A 21,465-nucleotide genomic window follows, 5' to 3' on the forward strand; every position below is an offset into this window, starting at 1 on the left:
ATTCTGCCCTCCCTCAGGGTTACTCACTATGCAAAAGAGTACGGGTTTATTGAGATAAATGACCTTCAAAAGCAGCTTATTTGTAGATGGGAGGAATACAATTTTGACAAAAAGTTGTAGATAGTGAACTGTTACGAGCAGGAGTGGGTCTGGATAACTGATGGAAATGTTTTCCCCCATCAAAAGGAATTAAAGAATAGTTCTAGAACTTGTCTAATCAGTCGTTTCTGTTTTTTGTCCTCATTTGTGCAATAAACAGACTGGAAGAAAGCAGGGAGGTCTCACTCATGCCCTGAAACCGGTAAAAAGACAGAGAGCAAGTCCCCAATCCTCCTGTCCCATAGGGCCCAAAACTGGAGAAGATCTGGAGGTACCAGTCCCAGTCCCTGATTCCTGGGAGTTATTGCATATTGCTTAATCATTGGACTTCTGAGCCAGTTTACCAAACTTATAAACTTTATATACATATCCCAAAACTAAAAATTCTCTTCCCAGTCTTCCCAAAAATCAAGCTTCGTAATTCCTTCCCTGTTTCGATTCAGCATTCGCACCCTTCCTATCCATTCCAACCACTCCCTTCTCAAGGGGGGATGCTGAGATACCCACTTATGCAAATCTCCCGTCTAGCTAATAGTATCAACACAAACAGCAGATTTCGCCATTTACTACTCAAATTGACTCCTAACCCCTCCTCATTCACAACATAATTAAACGTATGCTTACCTCCAGGTTTGTGCCCATCACTGTTGAGAGAACCTCACTTTCGTCATGCCAGTATATCTGGAGGTTGGGGCAATGGCAAAACATGTGCAAGTCATCAGCTCCCTTCTCCCCACACTTAGGACAGGTCTTGATCATCTGCTTGTTCATTCTTGTCAACTTATTTCTGTGATTAGTATGCCCTGTGTATGGTGAATAAATGATTTTTTCTGAGTGGGGCGGCACTGACAACATACCACAGAATAGACATTGATACTTGCCAGAAATTTTGCACATCCCCTAACGCAGATCGTTCCTCTATAGGGAGAGTAAACTCTTCTTCCCCAGCAAGAACAAACAGTCAATACCACTCCGTGACCTCCTTCTTCTGTGATGGGCTCTTGATAAAATTTGCCTCAAGTTCACTGTTTCCCACCTTTTCCTTTTCCAAAGACTTTACCCAACTAGCCAGCTGGTAGTACTCAAATCTGGAGATACCTCCATTTGTTATTGATAATAGATGTTCCAGCTAACTATGGCCCCTCCATCGAGAAGCTGGCCCTATCTTGGTATTCCCGCTTCTTCTAATGGGCTTGAAAGTTTATCCTTCAAGCAGTCGGGGGTCCCGGAGATGCCCATATTGGAGCATAACTGCTATAATACGGGTTTCCTGAGGCTCTCCTGATTTAAGACCAAAGCTTGCATGCTGGTAGTAGGATCTTCAACGTAACTGAAACATTTTGGATGCCCAAATTTATTGAAAAAGCCATCCCCCTCTAGCTGTGTCATGGCTTGTAGATATGGAGGGTACATTTGGTGCTCTTGAAGCAAAGTTCTCATTGTTTTAAACTGGACTGCTTTGCAATATTGAAGCAAGTCTGGACTGGTAATTCCTCACTGCTGCTCCCCCATCCGGAGTTTCCTCCAGACAATTCTAGTCACTCTGGAAGCCCAAATAAAACTACTCAAGATACCTTGTAGTTTGTCAAACCAAACTTTTTAAAATTCTGATGGTATTGAGGCAAACAAAAGTGTGAATTTTGGTAGTATGGACATTTTCAGAATGTTTGATCTTCCCAAAAATCAAAGAGCAAGCCCTGCCCAAGATTTTGATAGTTTCTTAGGCTCCCTTGCTACTTTCTCAAAGTTCACCCATGCAACATCCTCTAAATTCTTTGTTACCATAATACCCAGATATCTTATTGTATCCTTAACCAGGGGGTTATTACTCTGGGAATTCCACTCCATAAATTCTGTCTTCTGCCAATTTACTTGATAGCCAGAAACCTCCCCATATTCATCCAAGATGTCTTGAATTTTTGGGAGTGAGAGTATCAGGTCAGTTGTAAATACCATCAGGTCATCAGCATACAGAGATCTACTCTTTTCCCAGCCCCGAAACTTGAACGGTAGGATCTGTTGGCTAGCCCTGAATTTGCTGGGAAGGTGTTCAATATACAGATTGAAAAGAAGGGGAGAGAATGGACGCCTTGCCTAGTGCCTCTTGAAATAGCTATAGTGTGTGGTTACCATTTACCAATATCCTGGCAGTCGGACTCTTGTAAATTATTTTTAAGACACTCCTAAATGCCTCTCCCAACTCGTACTGCTCCACAACCTTATGCAAAAAGGGCCAACTCACCCTATCAAAAGCATTTGCTGCATCAAAGGTAATTATTGACAAAGGGTGCCCTCCATAAGTTGCCATATCTATTGCCCCAATCAGCTCATGAGTTAACTCATGGATCTGCCTGCCCTTGATGAATGCTTTCTGGTCCGGGTGTATCAGTTTGTCTGCTACCCCACCTAATCTACTGGCCAGAATCTGGGTAAAAATGTTATAGTTGCTATTCAGCAATGATATAGGTCTATAAGATTTACAGCACCTTGGATCCTTCCCTGCTTTGTGCAGAAGGCAGATGGTTGTTTCCTCCCAGGATTTCGGTATACCAAATGCCCCTAGAAATATCGAATTAAAACGTTTTGTTACGAGCAGGACAACCTCCTCTTTAAGGGACAAATAGATCTCATTTGAAAGGGCATCTGGACCAGCCGCCTTCCCCCTTTTCAATTTCTCTATTTCCCCCATGACCTCATCTGTCGTTATTTCAGAGTTAATCAGCTCCTTCTGTTCTTCTGACAGTGTTGGGGTTGGCAAGTCCTTAAAATACTTCTCGACTTGCTCCTTAGTGGCTCTGACATCCTCTGTATGAAGGGCTTGAAAACATTCTACAAAAGCGACCTCTATCTCCCTATCTTCACAACTAAGTGAGCCTTGCCCCTCTATCCTAATAGCTGGAATCCTATTCTGGTTTGGTTCTGATTTTAATTTCCAGGCCACAAGTTTACCGCACTCCTCACCATTCTCATAATGAGAGAGTTTACATGCCTCCCATTTCCTCCTGACTACTCCCTCCAGAATACAGGACAACCCTTCCTTCTTTTCTCTTATTTCCTCCTCCACTATACTATCCCCCTGTCTCGCCTGTCCTTGTTCTCTCATCCTATCCATCTTATCCAGCTGTTCCAGTCTGTTTTCTATAAAGCTTATGTTACTCCTGAACGTCTTGTTTTTAAATACAGCGATTCCAACCAACCTCCCCCTGATAACTGCCTTATGAGCATCCCAGGTTATCTGTACTGAAGTACTCACATCATTTAAACAAAAACAATCCCTGGTTATTTCTTTCAGCTTTATCACTACCTGCTGATCTAGCGATAAAGTTCTGTCCAGGGTCCACCTTGGGGGCGGGGGAGGGGCTGCCTCACCCAACTCCAATTTCAGGCATGATCTGGCAGGTGGGCTGGGAGATGTTCCACTGTTTTAACCTTCTTGCTCTCCCCTTTCTCCACCAGAAAATATGCGATCCTGGAGGCATGGCCATGTCTCCTGTTTCTGAATGTAAACTTTTGCTCTCCTACCCCTTTCTCCCTCCATACGTTCAACAGCCCAAAATCTTGCATACAACGTTTCAATCCTATCCTCAGCTGGGGTAAGTTCGACTCTACAGATGTCTTTATATTTGGCCATCTGTCGTTCTTGGGGTCCAGTAACAGGTTAAAATCCCCACCCAAAATGACAGGAGCTGAAAACTGCAATAGCTGGTTATACAAAGATTGCAAAGGGGAGGGATTATCCAAATTCGAACCGTAATATCCTGCAATGACAATTGGTATCCCCTGGAGCTTGACTTTTGCCACAACCCATCTCCCCTTCAGTCAGAGTGTGCCTCCATTATTACTACTTTAGCCCCTTTCTTAAATATGATGGCGACACCTTTAACACAACAATTCCGATTTGTACAGATAGAGGCATCTACCCATTTTAGCTTCCCTGTTACCTCCTCCCATTCTGACTTAAGCAGATGAGTCTCTTGGAGGATGATAACCTTACTTTCTGCCACTCTCAAATATTCTAGTATCTTCTGCCTCCTACCCCTGACCCGCATCCAATTTACATTCCATGATAAAATACTAATCAACATTGAGCCTAAAGATGTTAAGACAACTCAACTCCATTTCCTCCCCCGAAATATCTTCCATCCACAAACGCGGACATATTTTTTAATTGTTTTCCCTATATGCTCCCAAAACCCACGTGAATATTTGTGCATCCAAAAGAATGTGCTTCCCCCCACCACTAGCTCCCCCAGGAGAACCCTCCCTTTTTTCTCTGGGTGATACATGTTCGCCCTTCGAGACCCTGCCTGCTTTGACCACTACCTCACACGCTCTGTTGTGATTTCATCTTATTTATGAGTGACTCCACTTCTTTACGATCTCTGATATTATACATCTGGTTTCTCCACATGATCCTTAAAGAGGCTGGAAAGTGCATTTGTACCGTTGCCCCCAATGGTTTTAACTCTTGAATGTGTTTGCCTACTTCCCAATGATCTTGGGTAACCCTGGAGATGTCGGAGCGCATCCTAAATAACCAATACCCCTTTTTAGGTCTCGCCTGACCAAGCGCATGCGCTGGACTGGCGAGACTTTTTGTGAGGGCTCAAAAAATGCTTACCATGGCCAGCCTAGAGCTACAGTGCATGTGCGCGGGCGCGCGCTTAGGAGCAGAGGCTGGCAAACCTCGTCATGCTCATTGAGCGCCCGCGATCACTTTCACTTTCGCCCGCGATCACTTTCGCGGCGCCCCTTTGATGTTCTCGTTCAAAGAACATCAAAGAACATGTTGGTGTGTTAATGCTTTGCTGCGCCCGTTTGACTTACAATATGCTTTCTCTTTCCACAAACTCGATGTTTGTGTTCCTTTATTTTGAGATGCTTTTAGTATTACTGTTTTGTGACTTAAAGAACATTAAGGAAATGTTACTGTGAAACTAGACAACGTTCACAGTGTTTATTTCTGATCGCAGCGGCTGCTTCATGTCCGTTGCACCATTCAGGGAGTCCTTTCGTTGGCGCTTTCATGAGGACATGATGAGGAAGCTGGAAACTTTTGGCACATTCTCTTTAAAAGCTCAGCATGTTGGCGACTGGTTAATCGATTAGACCTATGTAGCACTTTAGATCTCAAAGCGCTATGGTGGGTACAGCAGTTACAACTCATGAAATATGGGGTGCATCTCACAAGGATGGGGCAGGTTTGAGTGCACATTGGCTGCAATCGAACTCTTAAGATGATGGGCTGTGTGTATCCATTATCCGCACTCAGTCTTCGCTAAGTGATCTTGTTTGTTTTGTTGTTGTGTTAGTGCTTTGCTGCGCCCGTTTGACTTACAACGTGCTTTCTCTTTCCACAAACTCGATGTTTGTGTTCCTTTATTTTGAGATGCTTTTAGTAGTACTCTCATTCACACAACCGCACACACAACCACACGCACAATCACACACACAACCACACACACACAACCACAACCACACACACAACCACACACACACACAACCACACACACAACCACACACACACAAAACCACACCCAACCCCCCCCCACACACAACCACGCACACAACCACACATACAACCACATGCACAACCACACAACCACACCCACAAGCACACACACACACACAACCACACCACCACACACACAACCACAACCACACACAACCACAACCACACACAACCACACACACGCACAACCACACCCACAACCACACCCACAACCACACACACAACAACCACACGCACGACCACACAACCACACCCACAAGCACACACACACACCACCACACTCACAACCACACTCACAACCACACACACAACCACACACACACACACACACAATCACACACACACAATCACACACACACACACCCACAACCACAAACACACACACACAACCACACACACAACCACAACCACACACAACCACACACACAACCACACACAACCACACCCACAACCACACCCACAACCACACACACAACCACACAACCACACCCACAACCACACACATACAACCACACACACACAACCATACACACAACTACACACAACCACACACAACCACACACAAATACACACAACCACACACAACCACACACACACCACCCACACAACCACACCCACAACCACACACACACACACCCACAACCACACACACACACACACACTCACAACCACACACACACAACCACAACCACACACACACAACCACACACACAACCACACACACACACAACCACACACACAACCACACACAACCACACACAACCACACACAACCACACACACGCCACACACACACCACACACACAACCACACCCACAACCACACACACACACCCACAACCACACACACACACAACCACAACCACACACACACAACCACACACACAACCACACACAACCACACACACACACACACACACACACACACACACACACAACCACACACAACCACACACAACCACACACACACACACAACCACACAGACACACACAACCACACACACACAACCACACCAAGCATTGGCATAGCCAATAGGTCTCGCCTTTGGGACCTTATAAGTGTTTAGCCACGCAACAGTTGATGTGGTTGCACCAAGGATATTGTGCTGCATAACAAAATACTTAGAAGGTCCCAAAAGCGAGACCTATTTGCTATGCCAATGCTTGTTATATATGCCAGCCTTAAGTGCTTCAATCAGGATCTTCTCATTTAGAGAATAGGACTGAAAGTTGATTACGATTTTTCGCGGGTTCTTCCTTGCTCTGTTTTTCCTAAATGGGTCCCTATGGGACCCTCTGAAAGTCTTTCTCCAGTGTTGATGTTTCCAAGCCAGTAATGAACTCACTAAGTAGTTCCACCACAAAGCTCTTGATGTCCTCGCCCTCCTTTCCCTCCGGAATATTTAATTACCTCAGATTGTTCCTCTGGGCATTATTTTCTATAGATTCCATCTTGTTCTTAAGGTCTTTCTCACTTGCTTTGAATGCCTGCATTTCGCTCTGATTCTCCTCAACTTCTCTTCCTAGATCTGTCAACGAGGCTTCTACTACTGCCACATGGTTCATCAGGGTGTTCATTTTTTTCCTCTAAGGCCTCGCATGACTCCTGGATTTTACCCTGATTCTTCTTGGAAAGGCAAACTTCACTCTTATCTCCGAAATCATGGATTCCATTAGCCTTTCCACCCCAGAGATTGGCAAAATATCCTTAGGATTTTGCAACAGAGTTAAGACCCCGATACTATCACTAGGTTTGCTCTGACTCAAGTTGTGACTCTGATTCTGACTTTGGCTCTGGATTTGATTCAGGGGGTATTCTTGCCTCCCTTGTGGTTCGGGGACCGGAGCCTCTTCCTGGTCCCTCATTGCTAGCACTTGAAATTTGTTGCTCCGTGTGATACCCTCCAGGTTATTCTCTCCCCTTCCTCTCTCGTTGACATATCAGGGCTATTTCCTGGGGTGATAGCTTTGCTTGCAGCAGAGTGTAGTAGTGGCAGTCTGGCTTGAACCTTGAAAAAGGACCATAACAAGGGGGTAATTTTGAGGTTTGAACCCATGCCCTTTTCCCTAGATGACGCTGACAACGGTGAGGAAGGGTGTTTAGATTGCTTTCCCTTTCGGCACTGAGAGGCACAAACTGGTACCGGTATTGGGATATTAATTGAAGTAGGAGGGGGATGTATGCCTAAATTCCTGCTCCTTAGACAGTAACTTATTCCCGCTTTGTACTTGAGTCCCGCAGGTGTAGGGCTGGTGCAAATTCTGTCCCTTTCACCTGAGTTCCTGCCTCCCCTCCTCTCCCTTATCCAAAATGAAAGGAGCTCGTGCACACTTCCTGCTCCCCCGGGCACTTACCGGTGTCATGCACGCTCCTTCACCTGTCCTTTGCCTCTCCTTGGGTGCAAGAGATTCCCCAGCCCCAGCTCCGACTGCCTTCACTTGTTGGCGCTGATGAAACTCTATACCAGGGTTACTCATAGTACGGCCCGCGGGCCTTCCTCGGCGGCCCGCGGACCTTGCAGACATCCTACATGTGTTTTTAAAAAAAAATTAAATCGTGTAAACACTGCCGGTTGCTGCAGCCCGGACTCTGAGACTCTGCTCTGTGGGGGCCGGGGGATTCCAGTGATTGTCAAAGTGGAGATGCAGGGGCCTAAGAGGTGAAATACAACAAAGCTTTATTAACATGTAAATGGTCTTTTAAAGACCTGTGAAGTACTCGGGTGCGGCTGTGTGTGAGTGCTGGGAAGCTTTCTCAGGGCGGCTGTGTGTGCGCGCTGGGAAGCTGTCTCAGCCCAGGCTTAGGGCTGACACACACACAGGTGAGATGACAGAGGGTGACGGAGAGAGGGAGAGGGAGGGAGACAGAGGGAGAGAGAGAGACAGGGAGAGAGACCGGGAGAGATAGAGGGAGGGAGACAAAGAGAGACGGAGGGAGGGAGACAGAGGGAGGGAGACCGAGGGAGGGAGATGGAGGGGGACGGAAGGAGGGAGAGGGAGGGAGACGGAGGGAGACTGGGAGGGAGGGAGACGGAGGGAGACAAAGGGAGACAGAGGGAGAGAGAGGGAGACGGAGGGAGACAGGGAGGGAGGGAGATGGAGGGAGACAGACGGAGGGAGATGGAGGGAGGGAGACAGAGTGAGACAGGGAGGGAGAGAGACAGGGAGGGAGAGAGACAGGGAGGAAGAGAGACAGGGAGGGAGACGGAGGGAGGGAGGGAGATGGAGGGAGACATGGAGGGAGGGAGGCAGAGGGAGACAAAGGGAGACAGAGGGAGACAGGGAGGGAGACAGGGAGGGAGGGAGGGAGACAGAGGGAGACAGAGGGAGGGAGATGGAGGGAGGGAGACAGAGGGAGACAGAGGAAGACAGAGGGAGACAGGGAGGGAGACAGAGGGAGACAGAGGGAGACAGGGAGGGAGACGGAGGGAGGGAGACGTACGGAGGGAGGGAGAGGGAGACCGAGGGAGGGAGACCGAGGGAGGGAGACCGAGGGAGGGAGACAGAGGGAGGGAGACAGAGGGAGAGAGACAGAGGGAGAGAGACAGAGGGAGGGAGAGAGACAGAGGGACGGAGGGAGACGGAGGGAGGGAGACGGAGGGAGGGTGACGGAGGGAGGGTGACGGAGGGAGGGTGACGGAGGGAGGGAGATGGAGGGAGACAGAGGGAGGGAGACAGAGGGAGGGAGACAGAGGGAGGGAGACGGAGGGAGGGAGGGAGAGGGAGGGAGGGAGAGGGAGAGAGACAGAGACAGAGGGAGAGGGAGGGAGACGGAGGGAGATGGAGGGAGACAGAGGGAGGGGGAGGGAGGGAGGGAGGGGGAGGGAGGGAGGGAGACGGAGGGAGGGAGACTGAGGGAGACGGAGGAAGGGAGGGAGACGGAGAGAGACGGAGGGAGAGAGACAGAGGGAGGGAGACAGGGAGGGAGACGGAGGGAGACGTACGGAGGGAGAGAGAGGGAGACAGAGGGAGAGAGACGTACGGAGGGAGACAGAGGGAGAGAGACGTACGGAGGGAGAGAGAGGGAGGCAGAGGGAGGGAGACGGAGGGAGGGAGACAGAGGGAGGGAGACAGAGGGAGGGAGACAGAGGGAGGGAGACAGAGGGAGGGAGACAGAGGGAGGGAGACAGAGGGAGGGAGACAGAGGGAGGAGGGAGACAGAGGGAGGAGGGCGACAGAGGGAGGAGGGCGACAGAGGGAGGAGGGCGACAGAGGGACGAGGGCGACAGAGGGACGAGGGCGACAGAGGGAGGAGGGCGACAGAGGGAGGAGGGCGACAGAGGGAGGTGGGCGACCGAGGAGGGAGCGAGACAGGGGAAGAGAGACAGGGGGAGAGAGACAGGGGGAGGGAGAGGGAGGGAGGGAGGGAGAGGGAGGGAGAGAGAGGGAGGGGGAGAGGGAGAGAGAGAGAGAGAACTGTGTATGCTGGGTCTGGTGGCTCAGTGGACAAAGGCGTCTGCTGCAGGGACCTGTGTTCAACCTCATGGTCACAATTTTTTTTTTGCTTTAGCCCCGCCCCTCCCCCTCTGACCCCGCCCCCACCGGTGCGGTCCTCTGCCACAAACCACACTGTAAATTTGGCCCCCGAGAGAAAGTTTGTGAGTACCCATGCTCTATACCAATGCAGCCCGCAGCTCCTCTGAATCAAAATCTGCCCGCGGCCCTCCTGCTACGCTTTGAACTTGCGGCCGCCTCCGCCCACAGCAGCGACCGCAATGCTCCTTAATTGCTGCTGCGTCTCCTGGGCTCTCCACATGAACGCCGAATGGTTTCTACGTTAAAGCCTCCGCCTACTTTAACTGCCTATTTTAGTTGGAGTCATGTTGCAAAATCGATTCCGGCATTCTTTAGACATCCAAAACACAAATTAACATCCAGTTTAGAAAAATGTTCAGCGCTTAACCGGGGTTCCTTTCAATGCTTGAAATGTCTGCCGGCCCAACAGACATCTACAAATGTTGACGTAAGGACCTCCGCTAGGTCAACGGAGTAAATTACTCCGCCACCCTGGCAGAGGGGGGTCCAACCACCAAATTATAAACTGGGTCCTAAATCACAAACTAGCAAAATATTGTCTTGTACATGCGAGTCATACATGCAGGCCATAGTATTATGTATTATTCCATTCGATAACAAGATCTACTGGCTTCTCAAAGCCTCTTCCACTATTGAATTACCTCAGTGTTTTTCTAGAAATTCAAAAAGAAACAATAATAGCCTCAGTGGCAAAGATGAGTCTTACTTGAATGCACCTCATCAATGTCCAACTCTCCTAGGTCCAAGGACTCACCAACCGATGGGCATCTGTAGAATTAAACAAAAAATCAATCTCAAATAAAACATAAATTTGAAAGCCAAGACTGAAAAGATTTTAAACAGGTTCACCCACCCCCACAATAATGGAGCCCAAAGAGGATAAGCTGTCAGTGGAAATACTCGGTGTGCCAAATGTTAGACTGAACCCTTGAGTTCTACACAACAAGTGTGTTTGCTGAGGTCCGTGTCCTTTTTATAATACCTGACTTCCTGTGTACTTGACTTCCATAAAGGCTCAGCGTCCGTTCCCCTGACTTCCAGGTATTCTTTACTTAGCACGTCCGTCCAGCATGTGTGTGAATCTCTGCCAGCAGACTGATCATGAATCAGATAGGAACACTGTGTGTATGGAAACTAGGCCACGGGACTCAAACATTTGCATGCTGGTCCAAAAGGCTTGGCCTACATGCTAATGGTGACACTGCTAGTGGCAGCGATGCTGCACAAGATCTCACGTTTCTCCATTGAGGTTCTTATGTCTTTTTTTCATACACCTTCTGTTTTTTGCTTGTTTTCCTTCTAAAGTGCATTTTGTAATACTTCTCTCATTTTCTCCCCTTGTATTGGGCCACACTAGAGCTGTAATTTTGGTCAGTGTAGAATCTAGTGTTTCAATTTTCTGAGATGTGCAGACCGCCAGTGGTCTATTTACCCATGGCTGCAGCATGGACGCAAGTCGGATACGCACAGCAGGCGCACCAAAGGCAAGCCCATTTGCACCCCTTCCCAGACCAGGGATGCTGCCCCATTTACTATTGAACCTTATGGGAAGGTAAACAGAGATTTGATTTCATATTTTGTAAATCGCCACTGAGTTAAACTAAGCCACATCATTTAGAATCAATGCCTTGTAAAGTACCAACCTAGTGAGACCTGTACTACTACTACCTTGGGCAGTTCCACTCGTAAGGAACGTAATACAGTGGTGCATCGCTGTCCTTTAACTTTACTCGTGGAACAGTCAGACAGTCTTACTTCATGCCCGCTCCATAGTGAAGCATGCCCTGGATGTACAGTCTCCCCATTGATTTAAATCTAGATATAGCTTTAATTACTGAGATATGTCTCAGAGGTCTCTGACCTGATGTTTCATTGGCAATCCCTCCTAGCATTTCATGTTGAGCTAATAATCCGCACAACTCTTCCTGGGGTGGCATGGCAGTCATTTACAAAGATAAACTATCAGTCTCTATGTGGACAATTAATCCTCTCTTTGATACAGACTTTCTGCCATTAATTATCATTGTGAATTCTAATTGTTCTGTTAAAGTGCTACATATTTATAGACCTCCTGGTCTTGTGAAGAATTTCATTTCTTCGCTACAGAATATTATCTCTATGGCCCATCTCAACACCAATAATTTAGTCATTCTTTCTTGGTGACTTCAGCCTTCATGTTGATGAGGAGAAGGACAAAGCAGCTGGTGAACTTCTCAATGTGTGTTCTGTCTTTGCATCACCTTAGCAAGTACATGGGCCCACTCATTTGGCGGGACACACTCTTTTTAAAAAAAATCTTATTTTTATAAAATTTTGAAAAGACATGTTAACATACTTCAGTTACAGAAATGAATTTCCATCATAATAGAGTCACCACCATACTCATAAATATAATAACAGAATACAGTGTAAAGACATAATCACCTATCAAGGGACAGGGTGTCGCCCTTTCATTTAGCACAGGACCCATTCTTCAATGCTCGTGCAATCTTTATCTATACTTATTGATCGTATACATAATCAATTCTTACATCTCTCCTACGCCGCATGTCGAATCTGCGCGCTCAGGTCCGCCACCCCATGGGAGGTGCAAGCCCAGTACCATGCACACATAAGCAGTTACCAGCCTAATGGTACTATTAATTGCCCAAATCAAATGACTGGCTATAAGTGACCTCCCCGGGACTCCCAAATGAAAGAAGCCATATAATCTGAATAGTAAGGAAACGACCCCGAGCCGCAGCCGGCCTTCTCCACACACGAAGATTCTTTTCGCACATGAACAAAAAAAGGAAACTTATTCAAACTACCTAAAAAACCAATAACTAATAACTAACTGCCAGGAGACAATGCGGTTCAGAGGCAAAGAATGAGCCAACTGTCAACAGTATAGGCGGATGGGGGGAAGGGGGCATGGGCCCCAAAAAGAGGGCCCGAGAAGGGGGCCAATCCCCTCCACAGCCCAGGGCAAGCAGGGCAAACGCATCAGACAGCTTCCCCTCACACAACTACTCTGAAGCTTTAGTCCCCCTGTGTCCCGCTCCACTCCATGACGAGTGTCCCACGATTTGGCGATGTCACCCCAGGGCTCCGCGGATGGTTTACGCCACTTGGTGATCTTCTCTTCAGCGATTAGCGCCCGTTCCTCAGCCCGTACCCAACAGGATGCGTCCGCCTCCCACCTGGTAACCAATGGCGGATTCCCTGCTTTCCAATGAAGCGCGATTCTCCTTTTGGCCAGGAGGAAGGCCAGATCTACAAATCTGTGCCCCAACTTACGGGCCTTGGGTCTCGGGACGAGGCCCAACAGACAAACCTCAGGGCTGCACTGCAAGGTGCAATCCAATATTTTATTAACCAGATCCACAATCGTGGTCCAATAATTGGAAAGCAGCGGACAGTACCAGATCATATGATCGAAGTCCGCATTCCCCAATGCGCACCTAGCACAGGCCTGATCGTCTCTATTAAAAACCACATTCAACCTATGCGGAGTGTGATAGGTCCTATGCAGTATGTTACATTGAAGGACCTTAAAGGCCGTATTCCTGGAGATCTTTTTTGGGCTCATTAGAACTTTCCGCCATTCCTTATCCGACAATGGTCGCATTACCAGTTTCTCCCATCTTTCCCGTATACCGGAAGCTCGTTCGGCGCCAGCTCTCTTATGGCCAGATAAAGCCAGCGTATCAAATGTCCCGTGGAACCCAGAGTCACCATCGCCTCCAGGGCCGGATGTGTGTCCGGTTCACCAGAGGCTGCACCCCAAAGCTCTGACACTGCTCCACGGAGCTTATGACAGTTTAAAAACTGACCCGGGGGGGGGGGAGGTGGGGGGGAGCAGTTCATGGTATGTAAGGAACTCGGCCAGCGGGAGCCATTCTTTATCCTTGTAACAATCGCCTACAGTACGTAAACCCGCCTCCTCCCAACCCAGCAATTGTCGCTGCGTGAGGGGGGCCCAGCCCCGCCTGAGGTATACCCACCAGCGGAAGACTCGGCCGTATAGCTGTCGCATTCGGGACCTGGCCACACATCTGTCGCAACACTGCACCCCCACTGAAAGCAGCGTTCCCATATTGGGAATCTTCTGATGACGGTCAAGGATTCTGGGAAGTAACCGTGTATATAATGCCCCAGCAGGGAGTGAGAACGTAGAGAGGTCCCTGCCATCAAGCCATCTTGCCATCCATTGGAGTTGGGCCGCCAAATAGTATGTCTCGAAACCTGGGGCCCCCAACCCGCCCTCCATAAGTGCGATGCGTAGGGTCTGTAAACACACTCTGTTACGGCCGCCATCCCAAACAAGATCTCTAAGAAGCCCATCCAACGTCCTAAACCAAGATCTGGGTATCAATATGGGTAGTTTGACAAAATAATACAGTAGGCGGGGGAGAAAAATCATTTTCGACAGTGCCAACCGAGCCATGAGTGGCAACTTAAGAGTGCGCCAGAAGGCCACTTGCGAACGCAAGATACCCTTCAAACTAATCCGCCTACGTATGATAAATCTGTATCCCCAAATATTTGACAGACACAGGAGCCCACGCCAGGGATGCCGGAAGACTCAATGGCCGAGGCATGGAGGGGTGCAGCGGGAACACATATGTTTTTTTCCCATTCACCCGCAGGCCGGACAAAGCTGCAAGCTCCTCCAGGATGTCCAGTACTGGACTCACTCCCGAGGTCCCATCCCGTAAATAGATCAATACATCATCTGCGTAAAGTGAAATGATGTGGAGGGTCCCATCGAGCGTCACCCCCAACCTATCGCATTCCCTTCGCAGCCTAGCCGCCAAAGGCTCCATGGGCAGAGTAAATATTAGCGGCGACAAGGGGAACCCCTGCCTGGTCCCTCTATGAATGGGATAGGCAGCCGAGACAGAAGGTCCTGTTCGTACACGGGCCGTGGGCGCTCCGTATAGCAGGCGGATCCACTGCAATCCCCCATCCGCAAGACTCCCATCACTGCAAGTAGAAAATCCCAGCGTACTGTGTCAAAAGCTTTTTCCAAATCGATCGCCACCCCCACTGCATCAGGATAATCTCGCAGTGCCGGATGAAACATGACATGATACAATCATCAAAGATTACTGGACGTGGAGCGTGAGGGGATAAACCCACACTGATCTGCATGCACCAGTCGGCACATGTGGGGTAGGAGTCTAAAAGCTAATGCTTTACTCAATATTTTTAAGTCCATATTTAACATGGATAGTGGTCCGAATTCCGTCAATTTAGGGTGTGCCAATTTAGATTTGGGTAGGGGGATCACCAATGCCTCCCAGAGCGAGGGTGGCAGACACAAGTCATGGAGCACGGTGGCATACATCTGCTCCAACCGCGGCGCCAGTATATCCACATAAGCACTATAACATTCTGCTGGGAGGCCATCCGGCCCAGGTGTCTTCCCTCTAGCCATGTCTCTAATAGCCGCCCGTATCTCGCCCGCTCTAATAGGGAAGGCCAGTTGGTCTCGTACAACCTGATCTAACTGTCCCAATCGTTGCTCCTCTAGATACGCCTGCAATTCCCCCCCCCCTGTGTTGATCCCGGGGAACCGTACAGCGATTCATAGTAGTCCTTGAATGCGTCGTTAATTAATCTCGGGGAGGTAAGAACACTGCCCTGAAAATCCGTGACACTCACCACAGGTGAACCTCTGCTCTCAGGCCTAATTAACCAAGCCAGGAGTCTCCCAACCCTGCCCCACTCCCTGTGATGCGTGGTCTGATACTGTTTAAAGTCAAGAGCTCTCAATCTGCCCCAGGTAGCATTGTAACCGCTTTTCACCTCCTCTACTTTCTCCAGATCTGGAATCGTCCCCACAGTTCCCCTATCAAGGATCAGGATCTGGGCCTCTAAGTCCGTCAACTCGTGTGTAATCAGCCGTCGGGTGCCTACAGACTTGCCGAGGCAATATCCTCTCACCACCACCTTAAACGCCTCCCATTCCACCAGCGGAGAGCTTGCAGTTCCCTGGTTGACTAAGAAGTAAGCAGACAGGGCTTCAGAAAGCCCCTGTCGGAACACATCATCGTCCAGCAGTGATGGATCTAGCCACCAACGCGGAATCGGGGCCCTCTCTAGGACCAGAATGAACCCCATGAGCAAAGGGCTATAATCAGAAAGCAACCGGCCAAGATATTCAGCCCCGGTCATCATGGGTGACAAGGTGGCATAACAGAAGAACATGTCCAAACGTGTGTGTAAATCATAAAGGTGTGAATAGTAGGAATATTCTCTACGTCCTTCATTGTGTATCCGCCACACCTCCTGAAGATCCCAACCTTTTGCCCAAGCCTGCAGTCCCTTAGCAGTGGCAGCCGCCGTGACACCTCGCAGAGGAGGGGTAGACCTATCCCGCTGAATATCAAAAACACAATTAAAATCACCACCCAACAATAAGGTCTCCTGGGGGAACCCCGCCAACACCCTAGTCAGCTTATCCAGGAATTGAAGTTGCTCCTGATTTGGGCCATAGATACTACCCAAAGGGATCTCCCTGCCTTTCAAAGTGCCCGTAACCACAACATACCTCCCCTCAGGGACAAGTACCCTCCGATGTAATTGGAAGGGCATCCCCGGCCTAATCCAGATCAATGCTCCCCGAGAGAAGGCCGAGTAGGTAGTAGCAAAGAGCTGGCCCCGCCATCTGTGCTTCAGGCGCGCAACCTCTCCTTCCGTGAGATGGGTCTCCTGTAATAACACTACCTGCGCTCCCCTTCTCTTAATATAGTTGTAAACGTTGTACCGCTTCGCAGGTGTCCCCATGCCCCTAATATTCCAGGTCAGAACCTTAATCCCCTCAGGGCTACCCACATATGCAGCCATCAGATCCACAAAACAACACCCCAGCCCCTCCACCCCCCCCCCCCTACACACCAACCGCCCTCCCGACAGAGAACAAACCCCCTCAAAACAACTCCCCATCCCAAGAGCGGACTGACAACGGTCAGCTGCCCAAACACACATACAAATCAGATAGTGAAAACTCACACCAGTTCAGAAAGATCCAAGGCCAATTGCTCTAGGACCTGTGGGGGGGCACACCGTGACAGAAAACCAACCAATCGTCCGAATCACAGTCAATACTAAGCAATAGCCATGTTAGGCCGTTCCAACCCGCATCCGGGAGCGCCCACCCAAGGAGCCCCCCCTCCACCCACAACACCCTCCACCTCCAGCAAGAACATGAGCGTATCCAAGGCAGAGACCAGCCCAAGTAGATAATAAAAGATATAAATCCCCACTACAACCAGACAGAAGAGTAGATGAAAGGAGGAAGCCGTCCGTCCCACCCCAGACCGACAGATCACATGTCGCTAGAGAGCTGCGGAGTCACAACGGGCATATTATCTCCTGTGGTCTGAGAGGCATCCGATTCAGTCCCTTCCTCGCCATACTTGGTTTCAGAATCAGTCTCCGCTGAGGATACCCCAGACCTCCCCATGAGTGAGACGGCCTCCAACGCTGCAGCTCTCTCCATTGCTGTCCTGGACGGGCTCTGTTTCTTAAGTTCTGGTTTCTTCCGGCGTTTCCGCAACCATCTCCCCGGGCGTTCCACCGCAGGCAGCCGCCTCTCTGGTTGAGGCCGTGAAGGACCCCCCGCATGGTCCTCAATCCAGGACTCAATCCAGTCCCAGGCTGCTTTCAGATCCTCGCAGAAGTGGGTCGACCCATCGAGCATGATCTTGAGCCGGGCTGGGAACAGCAGCGAATATTGTATCCCTTCTGTCCGCAGAGCTTTTTTAACCTCTAGGAAGGAGGAGCAGCGCCTTTGAACCTTTAGCGTATAATCGGGTAACAAAGTGACTCTACTGTTGTCTATGAGAAAGGGACCAGCCTCTCGAGCCTTCCTGAGTAGCAAATCTCTGTCCCGGAAATGGAGCAGCCTGGTCACCACAGCACCGGGTGGCCGACCCGGCGCCGGGTGCCGGGCAGGCACACGGTGAACCCTCTCCAAAGTGTAGAAGGAAGAAAGACCTCTCGCCCTGAGGTGCCACAACATCCCTCAGCCATGTTTCCAAATAACCAACCATGTCCTGCCCCTCCACTCCCTCCGGAAGGCCCACCACTCCGACGTTGTTTTGTCTATTGCGCCCCTCCACGTCTTCTGCCCACTTCTCCAGGTAGCTAACCCTAGAGGCAAGCTCTCCCACCTGGGCCAATAGTGCCTGTTGGGCTGGTTCTAGAGCCTCCAGGGATGAATCCGTCTGTTTTACCCTCTCGGACAGCTTAGATAGTTCAGCGTGCAACAAGCCAAGGCCGACCGCCACCGTGCTAATGTCCTGGTGAAGGGTCGCCTTGGTGTCTGCTATAGCCTCAAGAATTTTGGGCAGTTGTTGATGAACCGGCACCTCCGCCTGTTCCTCCCCAGCGTCTTTTGTTGCAGAGTCTCCCTTGTCGTCCTCAAGGTCGGGGGGGGACCGATTTGCCTCCCCCGTGGCTTCCCCATAGCTGGAGTCTCTCCCCCCCCCGCCTCCGCTCTGGTGCGGCGGCACTTAGGGGGACAAACAACTGTCTCCTGCCCGGCTCATACCCATCACTCCAGGTTCGTAAACCGACTGGCGTGCCTCGCTGATTCCCTTCTGCAAGCCACCACCAAGGCCAAAGTTTAGGAAGGACCACTCCACACCACAACCAAGACCAACGACAACGGGGGCAGGCAACCTGCAGGTCCTGTTGGAAAGCCCACACAATCTCAGCCCCTAGGTTCTGCACTGCCTCTCTGGCACCAACCTCCAGTAGTAAAGGGGAAGAACTGCCCACATCAGACTTCAATCACCCCAGCCAGTCCTTCCTGTCCATACAGTGCGGGTGGTGCACCGGCATCTCAGGACCTCTCCGGAGTCGACCTGTCCCCCAGTCCGCTGCCAGGTAGGTGCCCACCTCCAGCCCTTCTCACCGCAAGTCCAGACCCCCTCAAGGACCGCTGTGCAGCATCCGGTGGCCGGCGCGGCTCCACAGGTGATCTCACCCCGCTCTGCCTCACAGCGCTCGGCCCACTCCACCACTTGCACAGTTGCTCCCCACTGGACAAAGCGGCACAGCTCCTCACATCCAGGTGAAGGCCCCCCGCAATCAAGCAGCTCACCAGTCTTGCGCCAATAAAGCCACCCTAGGAACTATCGCAGCACCAAACTGCCTCATATAGTGCGCACCTCTACAGCCAAGAGTATCCCAGGTCGCTGCCGCCGGCCACCACTCTGGTCCCTCCTTCTCCAGGCCCAGGTCTCCAACTATAGGTGTCGCCTCCACTCAGGCAGCGGAGGGAGAACCCAGCCCATGCACCACTTTCACAGCGGCTGTTCCGATAGAAAGCTGTTCAATCAAGCAAGCGTTCTCGCCCCAGTGGGCCCAGCTGTAGCTCTGCTCCTCCGGCCCTCTCCGACACCACCACTCAAGGAGCTGGGGGGTTCCGTAGGCACGAGCAAGCGCCTCCAAGTGCCCCACTGCACCAAGTCGCAATCCAACGCCTCAGTCACCCTTCGCGGTAAGATCTGCTGATACTTGCCATCGGCCCCTCCTTTACCAGGGCATCGTCCAGCGAGGACCTCCCCAGGGTCAGTGACAGCCCAGACCCAGAGAGCCTCCAACGTACCAGGCCGTCAGAACAGAGTCTCACAAGAGCGCCTCACAGTCTTCCACATAAGACCCCCGCTGCAGTTTCGCGGGCAGGATTCAGCGCCGTTCCATGTGTCCACCACGCGCAGGTTCTAGCCCCCGCCATCCCGGTGAGAGTCTCCTATTCTGCAATCACTGTCCGGGCCGCTGGGAGCCCCCTCGTTCCGTCGCAGGCTGGCAGGACAGTCGCACTCTGCTGTGACGCAGCCCGCCTTGCTGCTTCAGGCCGCCATTGATCTGTAGTTTCGTCCGTCCCGACTCTCTTCCGCCACGGGACACAGCATGCAGGCTCCACAGAGCTACCCCAGACGTTCCAGATGCTCCGTCTATTGAGGCCCCAGGAGAGCGCTCCCGGGACCGGGCTGGAGCACAGCTGTAGCAGGAGAAATTACCTGGCTGGTGCGGCGCACTCGGCTCACACAACTGCCATCGGTGGCTTCATAGCCACGCCCCCTGGCGGGACACACACTTGTCCACATCTATGCTAGGCATATTCTTTTATTTATAAATAAATTACAAAATAAATAAATATGCTATCCTAATAAATCCCTCTCCCTAATTAGAGTATGCTTGAAATGACCATAAGGCTATCTTTTTTTTTAACATCAATCAGACTATTCAATCTAAAATTAATAGTGGTCTACCCTCAAAGGAATTGCATTGTTTGTGTACTAAACTGATCTCCTCAAATTAACAATTATCTTAGACAGTACTCAACCCAGTCTTCATGACTATATTAATATTTCTATTGATTGTTTTAATAATTGGATTACATCTACCCTCGAAGCCACCCTTCAGTTAAAAGCCTCTTCTTCAAACAGATCTCCACCATTTGCTCCTTGGTATACAGAAGAAATTACCATGGCAGAAAGGAGGTGCAAACAATTTGAAAGGTCATGGCGGTTTAACTACAATATAGGCTATAAAACAATTTACAAACAAGAACTCCACGCTTACGAAAAGTTAATATATAATGCCACGATAAAGTTTTATCATGATCTTATCCTAACTGCAAAAAAACCTACCCTAGAAATATTCTCCATTTACAATTCTCAAACTCATCTGGAAGCAACTTCTTCCATCAGTCCCTTGCGGAAGCTTCGCTCTGAATTAGTGGATTTCTTTCAAGATAAGATTGTACGACTTCTGAGCTCTTTTGTAGTAGACGACCATCCATGTTTATCTTCTCACTCTGTTCTAGACTTTCCTCTCCATCACATAATTCCCCATCACACTGGTCAGAGTTCATTGCTTTGAGTCACAACACTATTCTATCAAAGTTAACTCAATTACCTCCGGCTCTCCACTCAGCCCTTGCCCTGCAAACATTATGAATAGTATTACCTCTTCTGCGGTCCCAGTAATAACATCCATCTGTAACAGCTCTCTGTCCTCTGGCAAGTTTCCAGTTTTCTGAAAAAAAGCTCTTGTTATTCCATTGTTGAAAAAACCCACTCTGTATCCAATTACTTTATCTCACTATTGTCTTATATTCACTCTACTGGGGATCGCTAAACTCATTGAGGGATGTGTCAATACTTTCATAATATACAACTCCTTATTTAATACTTAGCAACTTGGTTTTCATCCTACCTTCAGAACTAAAACCGTATTTACAGCCGCCAACAATGACATCTGCATGATCCTAGATGATAGGGGCTCAGCAGCCCACATTCTTGATCTTTTGTCGGCT

At 49.7% G+C, this 21,465-nt stretch overlaps 2 protein-coding genes across 4 annotated transcripts in view; one reads left to right on the plus strand and one right to left on the minus strand.

Annotated features, from left to right (window-relative positions):
* The window catches only part of FAM149A (family with sequence similarity 149 member A), a 539,436-nt gene that overhangs the window by 455,356 nt on the left and 62,615 nt on the right, over positions 1-21,465 (plus strand). The gene's annotated exons all lie outside the window — the stretch shown is intronic.
* Positions 1-21,465, minus strand: part of LOC146862707 (uncharacterized) — a 228,024-nt gene that overhangs the window by 157,660 nt on the left and 48,899 nt on the right. For both annotated transcript variants that reach the window (XM_085641976.1, XM_085641975.1), the window contains exons 3-5: positions 21,117-21,185; positions 10,852-10,913; positions 724-902 (exon numbers count right to left, since the gene is read on the minus strand). In XM_085641976.1, the coding sequence (XP_085498102.1) occupies positions 724-902; positions 10,852-10,913; positions 21,117-21,142 (267 nt within the window). In that variant the 5' untranslated portion in view covers positions 21,143-21,185. The remainder of the gene's footprint in view (positions 1-723; positions 903-10,851; positions 10,914-21,116; positions 21,186-21,465) is intronic.

This window comes from Triturus cristatus, chromosome 2_2, assembly GCF_964204655.1.
Source record: "Triturus cristatus chromosome 2_2, aTriCri1.1, whole genome shotgun sequence".
NCBI classification, from domain to species: Eukaryota; Metazoa; Chordata; class Amphibia; order Caudata; family Salamandridae; genus Triturus; species Triturus cristatus.